Genomic DNA, 15,339 nt, shown 5'->3' with positions numbered 1-15,339 from the left:
GGAAATGTCTCTTGTTCAGCTGCAAGTCTTAATGCTTTAACAAAAGCAAAATACTTGCTGAATTTCCAAAATCAGCTGCCTTTGGGCAATTTGATATTCATCTCGACCAGTATTTTTATTTGAATCATGGCTGTCTTGGACTTAATAGTTTGGATGGTAACTTATATCAAGGGGTAACTTGGTTTTGTCTTGTAATCAATTTGGTTATTTTATAAATAGCCCCCAGGTCTGGATTAAGGCATGGAGCTGTGACAGAATTATCAAACCAGATTTCATTATTCTCAACAGACAAGAGAAAATCTGCAGATGCTAGAAATCCAATCAACACACAGAAAATGCTGGAGGAACTCAGTAGGCCAGGCAACATCTATGGAAAAGAGTATAGTCGATGTTTCGGGCTGATACCCTTCAGCAGGACTGGAGGGAAAAAAGATGAGTAGATTTAAAAGGTGGGTGGAAGGAAGGGAGAAGCACAAGGTGATAGGTGAAACTGGGAGTGGGAGGGACGAAGTAAAGAGCTGGGAAGTTGATTGTTGAAATAGATACAGGGCTGGAGGAGGAGGCATCTAATAGGAGAGGACAGAAGACCATGGAAGAAAGAAAAGGTGGGAGGAGCACCAGAGGGAAGTGATGGGCGGGCAAGGAGATAAGGTAAGAGAGGGAAAAAGGGGTTGAGGAATGGTGAAAGGAGGGGGGTGGCATTACCAGAAGTTCAAGAAATCAATACTCATGCCATCAGGTTGGAAGCTGTCCAGACGGAATATAGGGTGGTGTTCCTCCAACCCGAGTGTGTCCTCATCGTGACAGTATAGAGGGGGCTGTGGATAGACATATTGGACTGGGAAGTGGAATTAAAATGGGAGGCCACTGGGAGATCCCGCTATTTCTGGCAGATGGAGTGTAGGCGCTTGGCGAAGCAATCTCCCAGTCTACATCAGGTCTCACCGCTTCACCGAGCACCTACGCTCCATCTGTCAGAAGAAATGGGATCTCCTAGTAGCCACCCATTTTATTTCCATTTCCCATTGCCATTCTGATATGTCTATCTATGGCCACCTCTACTGTCGCAATGAGGCCACACTCAGGTTGGAGGAACAGCACCTCATATAACGTCTGGGTAACCTCCAAGCTGGTGGCATGAGCATCGAATTCTCAAATTTCTGCTAATGCATCCTTCACCATTCCCCATTCCCTTTTCCCTCCCTCTGATGCTCCTCCCTCCTTTCTTTCTTCCATGGCCTGCTGTCTTCTATTAGATTTGCCCTTTATCTCTTTAATCTACTTCCCTGCTCTTTACTTCACCCCTCCTCCTCATGGTTTCATCTATTACCTTGTGTTTCTCCCCCTCCTCTTTACTCTGACTCCATCTTTTTTTCTCCAGTCCTGCTGAAGGGTCTTGGCCCAAAAAGTTGACTATACTCTTTTCCTTAGATGCTGCCTGGCCTGCTGAGTTCCTCCAGCATTTTGTGTGTGTTGCTTCATTATTTTCAAATCTTTAGATAGATAGATAGATATACTTTATTGATCCCGAGGGAAATTGGGTTTCGTTACAGCTGCACCAACCAAGAATAGGGCATAAATATGGCAATACAAAAACCACAAACAATCAAACAACAATATGCAAACTATGCCAGATGGAAATAAGTCCAGGACCAGCCTATTGGCTCAAGGTGTCTGATCCTCCACGGGAGGAGCTGCAAAGTTCAATGGCTACAGGCAGGAACGACCTTCCATTACGCCCATTGTTGTATCTCGGTGGAATATGGCCGGAGTCCAACAGCAAAAAGTTCAATATCTGGTCTACAAACATGTTCCTCGATCGTAATATAACCAGGATTGCACCATCCGTTGTTAACCAGAACAGCAAGCCCCCAACTCCTTTACGCTTATCGCTCTCAGTGCACTTCCGGTCAGCCCAAACGGTCTGGAAGCCCTCCATGGAAACATTTTGGTTGGGTATGTCCACGTGCAGCCCCGTTTCAGTAAAACACATAACACTGCACTCCCAAAATGTTCTCTGACTCCTGGCTAGCGTCGTCAACTCGTCCATTTTATTACCCACCGAACTCCTCTTCTTCATAAGTCTCTGTAGTCTTGACCTGGTCCTCTTTCCTCGCCTTTGTGATCCCCCTCTGCATCCTGTTTGTTTTCCTCCAGATTTCAGCAGGGGTGTCCGCTGCTCTGCTCGCTAAACCGGCCGGCATAAGCGCAATCAGCTGGTCCTTGGAATAAACAATGGGACCATACTGCTGCCCCTCTAATGAGATATGTCCGAATGTAACTATTTCCAGCGCTAAAAACCCAAATAAAACACTCTTCACCAGCATGTTAGAGAGGGTGCAGCTTCAACGTGTTACGGTGGAAAAAAAAATACAACAAATAACGTAAGTTGAAGAAAAAAGTAAGAAAACTAGTTGGAACGGCTGTAACAGGCTGCATGCACGACCGGCGCATGCGCACTTTGACCATGGGGCTATTCTGGCAAATTGGAAATTTAATAATGTGGTATTGCTGTTACGTTTAAAATAAAACACAAGCAGAACGGATAGACAATAACTACTTGCCAGTCAGTTTAATGTGTTGTGAACACAAAATAATCTGCAGATGCTGTGATCAAAGCAACACTTTCAGTATGCTGGATGAACTCAGCAGGTCGGGCAGCATCAGTGGAAACGATGAGTCGACGTTACTGGCCGGAACCCTTCGTCAGGACTGAAGAATGAAAGATGGGGAAGGAATTGAAGAATGCTTGTAGCTTCAGTTGAAGGACCAGCAATTTGAAAGACAAACGGGTGGGGGAGGGGAAGCATTGACATCATAGCCCTGAAAACAATGGGTAGTAGAAGAAGGAGGTGGAACCATGAGGGAGCTGGGGGAGGGGGTAGAGTGAAATAGGGATAGAGGAAGGGAGGGGGAGGGAATTACCGGAAGTTGGAGAATTCTATGTTCATACCAAGGGGCTGGAGACTACCTAGACGGTATATGAGTTATTGCTCTTCCAACCTGAGTTTAGCCTCATCAAGACAGTAGAGGAGGCCCGTTGTCTTTCAAATTACTGGTCTTTCAACTGAAGCTACAAACATTCTTCAAATCCTTCCCCATCTTTCATTCTTCAGTCCTGACAAAGGGTTCCGGCCCGAAACGTCGACTCATCGTTTTTAACTGATGCTCCCTGACCTGCTGAATTCATCCAGCGTACTGAAAGTGTTAGTGTAATGTGTTAGTTGACAAATTATTGGAAAAGTATTTTTCAGACAGATTATCTATATTCGTAGAGACCCAGATTAATCAAAGACAGTGAGCAAAGAATCGTTCGAGGAAGCAGAGTCCATCCAGTATCGATTTATTTCTGAGGAGCTTATGCTGGTTGATGAGCCTGTCATATTTAATGCAGTTATGTAAATTTTAGTGAGGCATTTAACAAAAAATCCCACAGCAGAATGATTGGGAAAGTAAGCCCATGGGTTTCAAGAATAACCTGATAAATAGATTAAAAGTTGATTTAGTGGCCGAGGCCAAAGGGAGTTTAATGTATCCCTGTGAATGTGCGGGTTTCCTTGTGTAGTCCTGTTCCCTCCCACACTCCAAAGGCTTACAGGTTAGCTTTTAATTCATTGTAAATTGCACTGTGATTAGTCCAGTGTTTGGGGTGTTTTGCTGCCTGAATGATATTCTTTCAATACAGATTCCTGTTTACCACCATCTTCGTATATGGAATAGTGTAGGGAGGTGGAATATATATATCTATTCCTAGTTTCACCAGGCGTGTTCTAACAGATGTATTTTTCACAAACTTAATTGTGTAAATTGTGTTAGTGTACCAGACAAGTGCACAGGGAGCACAGTATTTATTGACCTGTCTTTGAAGCCTTTCATGTTTTTATGGTTTGTATCCAGCAATTTAATGGTTTCCTCTCAAAGCTGAAAATTTATTAACAGAAGCCTGATTTTCCCCACCCCCATCCAAAATCTAAAGTTTTAGCCACAGTTATGTTGAAATATTTCAAGTTGCCATTCTTGATTCTTTCTGTGCCCTAAACATAACAAGTGATTGGAGTGGAGGTAGCTACATCTTACTGCCTTCAGTCACAGAAAAAACATTGAACTTACAACAAAAGGCCAGGAGAATGAGAAAGACAGGGAAGTCCTTTGATATATGTAACAAACAACTTTGCTCTGTCTTTGTGGTAGCTCCTACGAAATTTTTAAGTTATAGCTGTGAATAAGTAACTTTATGTAAACTGTATCTATGTTTGTGATGGGTTCTCAATATTCCAATATAAATTGTTCAGTATTTCCTTGTTCTGAGAGGAACTGTCTTTTCCATCAGACAGAGCACAGCCTGGAGCTGGAATCTCTTCGTCTAAGCCTAAACAACATGCATAGGGCCCAACTTGAGCTGATACAGTCTAACCTGCAGCGTGAGAAGGAGGAGTCCCTTTCAGAGTTACGGGAAGTGCTAAACGATAAACGACGCCAAGAGGTGGCAGTGCTGCAGAACAGACAACAATTGGAATTGGAATGCATTAGGGAGCAAAACCAACAGCAAATGGAACAATCTTTAAAGAAGCACCAACAGGAAATGGGTAAAGTATTTTATTGGATGAAGGAGTTTGAATTCCTTCAGCATTTAGTGTGTTGCTCCAAGTTTCCAGCATGTGCAGTCTTTCTTCTGTTTGAATTCTGTATGTTTGGGGTTACATATTTGTGCTATTGTTACAAATTTCTTGCAGAAATTACTGTTCCTCATATACATACAAGGAAAGATTGTTTTAAATTAATGCTTGTTTCTTTATATTTCCTTGCATTTTTTTTCCTTGATTGAGAGACGCAGTGTGGAACAGCCCCTCCCAGCCCAACGAGCCACACTGCCCAGCAACTCATCTATTTAACCCTAACCTAATCACTGGACAATTTACAATAATCAATTAACATACTAACTGGTATGTCTTTGGACTGTGGGAGGAAACCAGAGCACCTGGAGGAAACCCACATGTTCACGGGGAGGACGTACAAACACCTTAAAGGGGATGCTAGAATTGAACTCCACACTCTGATGCTGTGAGCAGTAATAGTGTAACTTTAACAACTATGCTGAAGTGTTGCCCCAACCTAAATGCAACTAAGCCTGTCATCTGTGGTTTGAAGAATGCAGGCAATATTGGGTCTATCATATGTCTCATTAAAGCCTGTTGCAATAGGGGAAATATTACCTAAGTTCCATAGAACAGTACAGCACAGTACAGGCCCTTCGGCCCACAATGTTGTGCCGACCCTTAAACCCTGCCTCCCATATAACCCCCTCATGACTCTTACCTAGCTCATGACTTTTTTTGTCATATCTTCTCCATTGTAAAGAGTTCTGAAATAATTTTCTATAACATCACAGATTTCTGCACCTCCCTTAATTCACCACTACTGAAGTACATCTTTATAACACTTCATCACTCAACAGTTCTGATGATGTGTTGGTCACCTTTCTTATACTCTTGATCATATTTGGCTCTTCTAAAATGTAACTTCCCATATCTTAAATGATGCTAAGTCAGAGGTTGTCAGAATTTGATATTCGGGAAGATAAGCCAAACTTGTATCATTCGTAACCTTGGGATAACAAAGTATTTGATGGCCAGTTACGTATTGATGAAGGGAAACTATTGTTATGTGCAACACAAATAATATTTGATTATTTGGAAATACTCTATGTGCAATTGGTATCTGACTCACTGGGAGCTCATTTACTGTCTTCCCTTTAAGCTCACGAAATTCACTAGAAAGTTTATCATAGTGCTTATAACTTTAAAAAAGGAAGTATTAAAAGTGTTTTTAGTTATTAGTAGTATAACAACCAATAGACTGGAAAATCTGTCACTATGGCAGCATCATGATCTCAAATGTACCAGATTAATGGAATTTTACTGCAATTGCAGTCAGTTATATGCATAGCAAACTTAATCAGTAGTGTTATCCACTTTAGTGCAGATGGGTGTGAGTTAAATGTAGATCATCGTGCTGCTTCTGTCCTGATCTTTTACACCACCCAAGAATGTGGACATGGCCTCTGCATCTGAAAAGATGGAGCCTTTAAAGAGCAGTACTCCACTGGTATCTCACTGAATCATCAGCCGGGTGTAAAACTTGAAACTACTCACCTTAAAACTGAACCAATTAAGTTATAATGCACGAAACTATGTAGTACAATTCACAAGTAAATAGAAGAGGAACTCATGTTTCTACTCCATACTTTTGTTTCTAGAGGATTTACGGAATGATTTGGAAAGAGAAGCAACTCTTCTGAAGGCCAAAATGGTGGCAGAAGAATCAGAGAAACTGCAAGTATGAAAAACCATGATTCAGATATTAGGATTTTTTTTTGCCTATAAGTGACCCTAATGTTATGACTGTTCAGATAATGGAACTTTACCCTTGCAGAGTTCACAGGTTACAAGTTGATGTACTGAATATATTTGCTCTTATAGTATTTATGGGGGGTGGTGTGTTGAAACAAAGAAGTAAATAACTTTTATTTCACCTCATTTCTTGGCGCAGGTTCATGTGGCGCAGTTTCATGTTATAGAAAATTGTTTAAAAGGAAAGTTTTCCAGGGATGTAACTTCCCCTAAAGTGCTGCAATCACCTGGAGACTGCTTGGAGAAAAAGAAACCTGTCCAGCATGTTTGCTTCTCACAATTCTGATAGTTCACATGCCGTGGTGGGGGAGTCTAGGACAAGAGGGCACAGCCTCAGGATAGAGAGGTGCCCTTTCAAAACAGAGATGCAGAAAAATTTCTTTAGCCCAAGGGTGGTGAATTTGTGGAATTTGTTGCCACATGCAGCTGTGGAGGCCAGGTCATTGGGTGTATTTAAGGCAGAAATTGACAGGTTCTTGATTGGACATGGCATCAGAGGTTACAGGGAGAAGGCCAGGAACTGGGGTTGAGGAGGAGAAAAGAAAAAAAGAATCAGCCATGATTGAATGGCGGAGCAGACTCGATGGGCTGGTTGGACTAATTCTACTCCTATGTCTTATGGTCTAATATAGAAACTAATGGCCCGAAATCATCATTTTGTTCTAACTACACTATGTGAAATACTGCACAGCTTGAGGCTGTTTGGGTTTCATGCCATTGCAGAGAGAGATGTCTAATGCTTTCCTCTTTACTGTGAGTGTTGCATTTTGTTTCTTTTGAACAAATAACAATTTCTTTTTTAAACTTGATCACTTTTCAAACATTGCATCATAATATCACTGTACTCATCCTTCGACAATATTGGAATGAGCTACAAATGGATTTTCAGTTCATGGGAACAGATCTGTAGAATGTCAGTAATAGTTCATGTTAAAATAGCCTAATGGGTACATTTATTACCCCGTGTAATTGGCTGTGATTGCCAAGATAATTGAGGAAGGTCATCAGGGACTTGCAGAATTTCCTTGGCCTTTTCAGAAAGTAGGGCCACTGATAGGCTTTCTTATCATGGTAGTTGTGGGAGTCTGTGGGTGTGGAGTGGGTATCGGAGCTGCACCTGTCCAGTGGGTGGAGGTGGGGGAGGTTCAGAAAGGGAGAGGAAGTCTCAGGTTCACTGTGTGAAGGTGAGAATGGCATGGAAATTGGCTGCAGAATTGATGAAATTTTTGAGTACTACTTTAGTACACAGTCAGCATGGTTTCCTTCAGGGAAAAGCTTGCCTGACAAACCTGTTGGAATTATTTGAGGAGATTACAAGTAAGATAGATAAAGGGGATGCAGTGGATGTTGCAGATTTGGACTTTCAGATGCCCTTACCAAGGTGCTACACATGAGGCTGCTTACCAAGTTAAGAGCCCATGGCATTACAGGAAGGTTACTAAAATGGTTAGAGCATTGGCTAATTGGTAGGAGGCAGCGAGTGGGAATAAGGGGATCCTTTTCTGGTTGGCTGCCAGTGACTAGTGGTGTTCTGCAAAGGTCAGTGTTGGGACCACTTCTTTTTATGCTGTATATAAATGATTTAGATGATGGAATAGATGGCTTTGTTGCCAAATTTGCAGAGGATACGAAGATGATATGTGGAGGGGCAGGTAGTGTTGAGGAAATGGGTAGGATACAGAAGGACTTAGACAGATTAGGAGAATGGGCAGGAAAGTGGCAAATGAAATACAATGTTGGAAAATGCATGGTTATGTACTTTGGTAGTAGAAATAAATGTGCGGACTATTTTTTTAAATAGGGATAAAATCCAGGAATCTGAGATGCAGAGGGACCTAGGAGTCCTTGTACAGAACACCCTGAAGGTTAACTTGCAGGTTTAGTCGGTGGTGAGGAAGACAAATGCCATGTTAGCATTCATTTCAAGAGGTCTAGAATGCAAGAGCAGGGATGTGATGCTGATGCTTTATAAGGCATTGATGAGGCCTCACTTTGAATATTGTGAACAGTTTTGGGCCCCTCATCTTAGAAAAGATGTGCTGGTATTGGAGAGGGTCCAGAGGAGGATCACAAGGATGATGCCAGGAATGAAAGGATTATCATACGAGGAACATTTGATGGCCCTGGGTTTGTACTTGCTGGAATTCAGAATGATTGGAGGCGGGAGGGGAGGGGAAGCTCATTTTTGAATGTTGAAAGGCCTAGACAGAGTAGATGTGGAAAGGATGTTTCCCATGGTGGGAGAGTCTAGGACAAGAGGGCACAACCTCAGGATAGAGAGGAGCCCTTTCAAAACATATGCGGAGAAATTTCTTTAGCCAAAGGGTGTGAATTTGTGGAATTTGTTGCCACGTGCATCTGTGGAGGCCAGGTCGTTGGGTGTATTTAAGGTAGAGATTGATCTACCTTGGCTCTTGATTGGACATGGCATAAAGGAGAAGGCCGGGAACTGGGGTTGAGGAGGAGATTTTTTTTTCAAAAAAAGAGAATCAGCCATGATTGAATGGCGGAGCAGACTCGATGGGCCAGATGGCCTAATTCTGCTCCTGTGTCTTACAGTCTTGTTAGTGAAAGAAGCAGCATCAATGCTGCTGTTGAAGCACTAGAACAGTACAGCATAGGAACAAGGCCTTTGGCTCACAATGAAGGTGGTTTTGAGGGAGTGTGCCTAAGTAAGATTGAAACAAAGGATAGGTTTGCTGAGTGCCTGTAGCTACATTTATCATGGAGTTGGAGAACTTGTTTCATTGGAAAGCAAGTTGTGCCAGGGGAATGAATTTATTGGAAGGTGGAAATGGCTGGGTCTGGGTTTGAGGAGGAAGTGAATGGCTCTCAGACCTTCCCAAAGTGGGATGACTGCATGGAGTGATTGTGCATCCGAAGTGATCAGAGGCATAACAGCACGAACCAGGCCCTACTGCCTGACTAGTTCATGCAGACTGAGTTGTCCATCAGCAAATCCCATTTTCTTGCATTTGGCCCATATCTGTCCACAGGTTTCCCCTGCCATCTGAAGGTAGAGCGTTCCTATGAAACGGTTCGTAAGCCGGAATGTCGTAAAGTGAAGAAGCAATTACCATTTATTTATATGGAAAAAATTTGTGAGCGTTCGCAGACCCAAAAAATAACCTACCAAATCATGCCAAATAACACATAAAACCTAAAATAACAGTAACATAGTAAAAGTAGGTATGATATGATAAGTACACAGCCTATATAAAGTAGAAATACTTTTCTACAATCATTGCCGCATTGTTCTCCGTAGCGAAAATCTCACGCAAGCGCTCTTGGCAGAAACACGGCGCAAGCGCTCTCGGCAGAAACACTTTCTCCAGTAACCTTTAAGCTATGAAGCTGCCAAGTCATACCAAATAACACATAAAAATACATAGCCTGTATAAAGTAGAAATAATGTATGTACAGTGCAGTATCACTTATTGGAATCGGGAAGACAGCCTCGAGCACACTGATGATGGTGTGTTCGGTTTCGATTGTTAGGTGCAGTGGTCCCCAACCTCCAGGCCGCCGACCGATACCGATCTGCGAAGCATGCAGCGGTGCAGCGGTAGCCGGGATGCACCCAGCACATCTTTAAGAAAAAAACCGAAATAAATAAGCTAATTAATTAGGTGCCGCCCAGCACGTAAATGTCGGTCCAGATCAGTACCGTAAACCTACGTACCCTTTCAAAATTAAAGTCATACTTTATCATTGCAGCGAAAATCTCACGCAGTTGCTTCACGTTCAGTAACTGGACGACTTCACTTTCGGTCCGTTCGCTACTGCATTCGGTTTCGATTGTTATCCTTTCCTCTTCCAATTGCATCAGCTCCTTCATCTAGCAGTTCTTGGTCATGGGATGTCTAAACCTCTTCAACATCTTCGTCATCTTCCACAAGCCAAACTCACTTTGTCCTTACTTCATTCACCACGATCGAAACGCTTAATTATGTCTAGTTTTACACTAAGTGTAACACCCTTACGAGCTCTTTTAGGCTTTTCCGATACCTTAGAACTCATCTTGCTAATGGCTGCTCACGTGTTGGAGCAAAGCCGGCTAGAATGCAGTTCCGGGGGAGGAGCTTGGATGCTCGGGGCGTGCGCTGATTTTTTCGCACACTGCCTTTTTTCGTAACAGTGAAAACACCTTCTGTTAGTGAAAACAGGTAACTAATGTAGGTCTTTCGTAACAGCGAGGTTTCGTAAAGCGAACGTTCGAAAAGAGGGGGACACCTGTATTCCCTTCCTATTCGTATACATGTCCAAAAGATTCTTAAACCATGCATTCATGGAAGTGAAAACATCAGCAGGTCTGACTTTAGCACATAAAGAAGCAGCAAATTGAGGTGTTTAATGCAGAGTTTGTGTTTAATTAAATGTGTGTTTTTGCTGTGGTGAGATTTCTGAACCCTTGAGAGATCTTTATGTCCTCTTCAGCTACAGATGAGGCTCCAAAAGAGTAGACGATGGTCAATTCTGTTCCTTTGTTAAGAAGGGCACCAGAAACAAACCAGGATATTGTAGGTCAGTGAACTGTGCATCAGTAGTTGGGAAATTATTGGGGAATATCCTTGTAGGCACTCTGACAATGAGAAAGTAATGAAGATTGAGGGTATGGCAGTGGATTTTGTCTATCTGGACTTTATTAAAGCATTGACAAGGTCCCTCATGGTAGGCTGTCCAGAGGACTAAAGACATATAGAATCAATGGTAAGATGATAAATTGAATCCAGATTAAGCCTAGCCATGAAAGACAAAAGATGGTAGTAGAGAGTTTTTTTTTCTGACTGGAGGTCTGTGACCAGTGGTGTTCTCAGGGATCAGAGGTGGGGTGCTCTATTGTTCATAATACCCATTAATGACTTTGATGAAAAAATTGGTGGTCTGATGAAGTTTGCAGATGACACAAAAATTGATGAAGTTGTGGATAGCAAGGAAGGTCATCAGAGTAAGCTGTAACATATCCTGAGCTCTCCGTGTTAGGTATTTCCTGGCACATTGTGCAACATCCCCATTGGGCAGAGAATGGACAATGCGCTGGTGTGTAATGAGTGGACCGTATTACAAGAGGTGACTGTAAAAGATGACTTACAGGACAGGAATAGTCTATATTGCAGGTCGACCTTCTATAATCCTCCACCATTGAGACACGAGGAGTGCCGGATTAGTGAAAATGCCGAATTTCAGAAGGATCACATTAAGCAATAGCTAACCACCTCATCATACTTTTAAAATATCAAAGGATTCAAAGGTTCATTTAATGTCAGAGAAATGTATACAATATATATCTTGAAATGCATTTTCTTCGCAACCATCTACAAAAACAGAGGAGTGCCCCAAAGAATGGACGACAGTTAAATGTTAGAACCCCTAAGTTCCCCCCCGCTCCCCTCCCTCCTGCGCGTAAGTGGCAGTGAGCAACAATAGCGCCCCCCAGGCAAAAAATAAAGAGCACCCACTACCAGCACTCAAGCATGAGCTAAGCGATAGCAAGGACACAGACTTGCAGTTACCCCAAAGACAACATTGTACTCTCAGTTAGTGAGGGAATCCTTGTTAGTTTCTTTTCCTCTGCTTAGTAATGTGCTTAAATTCAGCAGGTCACCACGTCTGATCTGAGGTCGTAAGCAGAAGAGAACAGAGCACTGGCCGGGCGATGCCGGAGGGCAGTGCGCAACTACCGTGCCTCACAAATGATATTAATAACTGCAGGAAAACAAGCAGGAGTCACCTGTCTGTGCTTACAGGAGCGCGCCAACACGTGAACAGATCTAGCACAACCAAAACAATGCATTGTTTGGTACGGTGCCCGGAAAATTTGAAATTATAGTTGCGCGGAAAATTTGAAATCAGTGCGGATTATCGAAGGAACCGGATTACAGGTAGTCGGATTAGTAAAGGTCGACCTGAATAGTAAATTGGCTATTTACTATAGGACCATTAGGAGCATGATGTACAGAGGGCTCTTGTGGAGCAAGTCCATGAAAATGGCAAAGCATGTAGGCTGCATGGTAAACCTTTTTTAGGCTAGAGTTGGAGTACTTTATGCAGTCCTGCTCACCACGTTACATGAAGAATGTGGAGACTTTGGAGAGGCTCACCAGGATGTTGTCCAGGCCTGGTAGTATTAGCTATAAGGAGGGTTTGGACAAACCTTGAAGATTATAATCCTGTTATCCAGGTAAACTTTTAAAAGTTCTTGATAGAACCATAAAGGTATACCATATTAGTTCTAGAATATGAACAGTTTTGCTTAAGCTATATATGGTCTCTTGGTAGGTGAGTGCAAAAAAAATTATACTAAAAAACACAAGAGCTTTTGCAGGTCTGATTTCATTTATTTGTACTGATGATAGCCTTTGTATTCCATCAGAGCATGGAAAAGGAGTGGGAGGAAGAGATGAAGCAGCGCCTTGAGAACCAGAAGGAGACAATGTCCACAGAGCATCAAACTGAGCTGGAAGAATGGATCAGCAAGGTGGAGAAACTACAGAATCAAGTGGAAGCTGTCCAAAATGAAGAAGCATTATGCCAAAAGTGTGAGAAAAGTAAGAATAAGTTATCAATTAATTTTGAGTACTGCAGATGGAAGGATCATTTGGACTATTCGGTCTCCTCTGTGACATGAAAGAGTGGTCCAACCTTGCCTTTTCTCAATATTTATGATTCCACTTCTCCTGCCCCGCAAATATTTATCCAGGTCTCCTTTGAAAGCTACTGTTCTGTATGTATCTATGAGCCAGTATATTTCTAATGTTTCTTCTCTCATGCTGTCTATTTTTCAGGCTCTAAAAAATTTGGCAGGGAAGTGGGGTGTAGATTGGTAGTAAAGCAGGTAAAGAGATGGAACAAATATAGAAGATAAATGAAGTAAGTCCAGTAGGTAGACCAGATAGAGGTGTGATAAAGCACGTGGGAGGACTGGTGTGCTAAACTGCATATATTTCAATACAAGGAGCCTGACTGGTAGTACTGATAAATGTGGATCATTGATAGGCACATGAGAACACAATGTTATTGCAAGCACAAAAAAGTGGCTGAAAGAGGGCAGGATTCTCAGTTCAACAATCAAAGCTATAGAGGTTTCAGGTGTGATTATTTTAGTAGAGGTTGGTTAGCGGGTTGGTGAAAGTGGAGGAGATACTGCAATATTGATTATGGAGGACGTTATTGGATGTCCTGGAAGGGTCTTCAAATGAAGTTTTTGGGGAGAACCTAAAAATAAGAGTGATCACTTTATTAACAGACACATGAAGTTGGAGGAACGCAGCAGGTCAGGGACATGAACATCAACGTTTTGGGCCTTAACCATTCATTATTCCTTGGTGATCACCACTAGGGTTATATTATAGGCCCGAAAGCAATCAGCACAAGATGAAGGAGCAAATATATGGACAAATCAGAGATGTGTAAGAACCTAGGTTTATAGAAGTGTGAAATTTTAACTTCTCCATTATTGACTGGGATTGTCCTAGTGTGAGGGTTTGGATGAGGTGGAGTTTGTAAAATGTATCCATGTGCAATTTTTTGAGGTAATATATAGTGTTGTGTCCTTGAACAACATTGCTTCGCGACGACATCGGTGCCAAGCTGTATTGGCCCTTGCCCTTCCCTTGGACAACATCGGTGGTGTGGAGAGGGGAGACTTGCAGCATGGGCAACTGCCAGTCTTCCATACAACCTTGCCCAGGCCAGTGCCCTGGAAACCTTCCAAGGCGCAAATCCATGGTCTCACGAGACTAACGGATGCCTATATATAGAGCCATTAGAAAAGGGGCTGTACTGGAATAAATCTTGTGAAATGAGGTTGGGCAGTTGGAAATGTCAGCGGGGAGCATCCTGTTTGATCATCATTCTCCAAATGTCAAGATAGTCATGGAATGGATACGGACGTAAAGTTAATTGGGGGAAGGCGCATTTCAATAATACAAGGCGGGACTTGACAAAGCTTAAAGCAGCTGGGTGTGGATGAAGCAGCATTTAACAATTTGGAGTCTTTTAAAAGTGAAAAATATTAGCCCTAAACTCTATTCTTGTAAAATGGAAAGGCAAGGATTTCAAGATTAAGGAGCCCTGCTTGACAGCTTGATGACTAAGTAAAAGGAAGCAGGTATGGGTGACTGATGGGTACAGCAGAGTAGTTTTGTTTTTTTTTAAAAAAAGGGTAGTCAAAGGGAGACCAACAAATGTCACTGGTAAGATTAAGAAGCACCCTAAGGCAGATACTATCCCAAGCACAATCCTCAGACTGTGTTGGTTGTTGATGCAAAATGACATATTTGGCTGTTTGTTTTGATGCACATGTGACAAATAAAAACTAATCTTTAACGCATTTTGTATGTATATTGGGTAACCAGCAAAGGCTTGGGTCCCCTGAAGGACCAAAGGAGGAATTTGTGGATGGAGCAGGAAATGTAAGTGAGGTCTTAAAATATATTCACAAAGGAGAGAAGCATGGTATATGGTGAGTCCCCATGGACAAGGCAGTGATATTCTAGGTGATGTTAACATTAAGCAGGAGGAGCTGTCAGATGTTGTGGAGAAACCAAATGTCAGTAAGTCACCAGAGCCTGATGAGGTTTATGCCAGACTGCTATGGGAGGGAAGGATGGCGGTTGCTGGGCCTTAATGAAGATGTTTATCCATTTGATGGCCACAGCTGAGATACCAGATGACTGAAAGATAGTAAGTGTAGTTTATTCTTCAAGAAGAGCAACAGGAAAAAGCCAGGTAACTACAACTCATCAACAGTGGGGAAATTACTGACAAAAAGTTCTGAGATGGGATTTATTTGCTCTAAGACGGACATTAGTTAGGGATAGTCAGCTTGCCTTTGTTTCATGGGAAGTCGTGTTCCACTGAGTTTTGAAGGTATAATTAAGTATATTGATGGTAGGTATTATCTACGTGAAAATTTTGTGAGACATAA

General features: G+C 42.3%; 1 protein-coding gene across 5 annotated transcripts in view; it reads left to right on the top strand.

Annotated features, from left to right (window-relative positions):
- Positions 1 to 15,339, top strand: part of pcnt (pericentrin) — a 227,886-nt gene that overhangs the window by 29,354 nt on the left and 183,193 nt on the right. For 4 of the 5 annotated variants that reach the window (XM_063051521.1, XM_063051520.1, XM_063051519.1 and 1 more), the window contains exons 10-12: positions 4,331 to 4,586; positions 6,257 to 6,336; positions 12,784 to 12,958. In XM_063051521.1, coding sequence (XP_062907591.1) covers positions 4,331 to 4,586; positions 6,257 to 6,336; positions 12,784 to 12,958 — 511 coding nt within the window. The remainder of the gene's footprint in view (positions 1 to 4,330; positions 4,587 to 6,256; positions 6,337 to 12,783; positions 12,959 to 15,339) is intronic. The other variant, XM_063051522.1, reaches the window with a different exon arrangement.

The sequence above is a fragment of the Mobula hypostoma genome, chromosome 6 (genome assembly GCF_963921235.1).
Source record: "Mobula hypostoma chromosome 6, sMobHyp1.1, whole genome shotgun sequence".
Lineage (NCBI taxonomy): Eukaryota > Metazoa > Chordata > Chondrichthyes > Myliobatiformes > Myliobatidae > Mobula > Mobula hypostoma.
The sequence above is the reverse complement of the archived record's forward strand: the minus strand, read 5'-3'. Positions and strand labels throughout refer to the sequence as shown.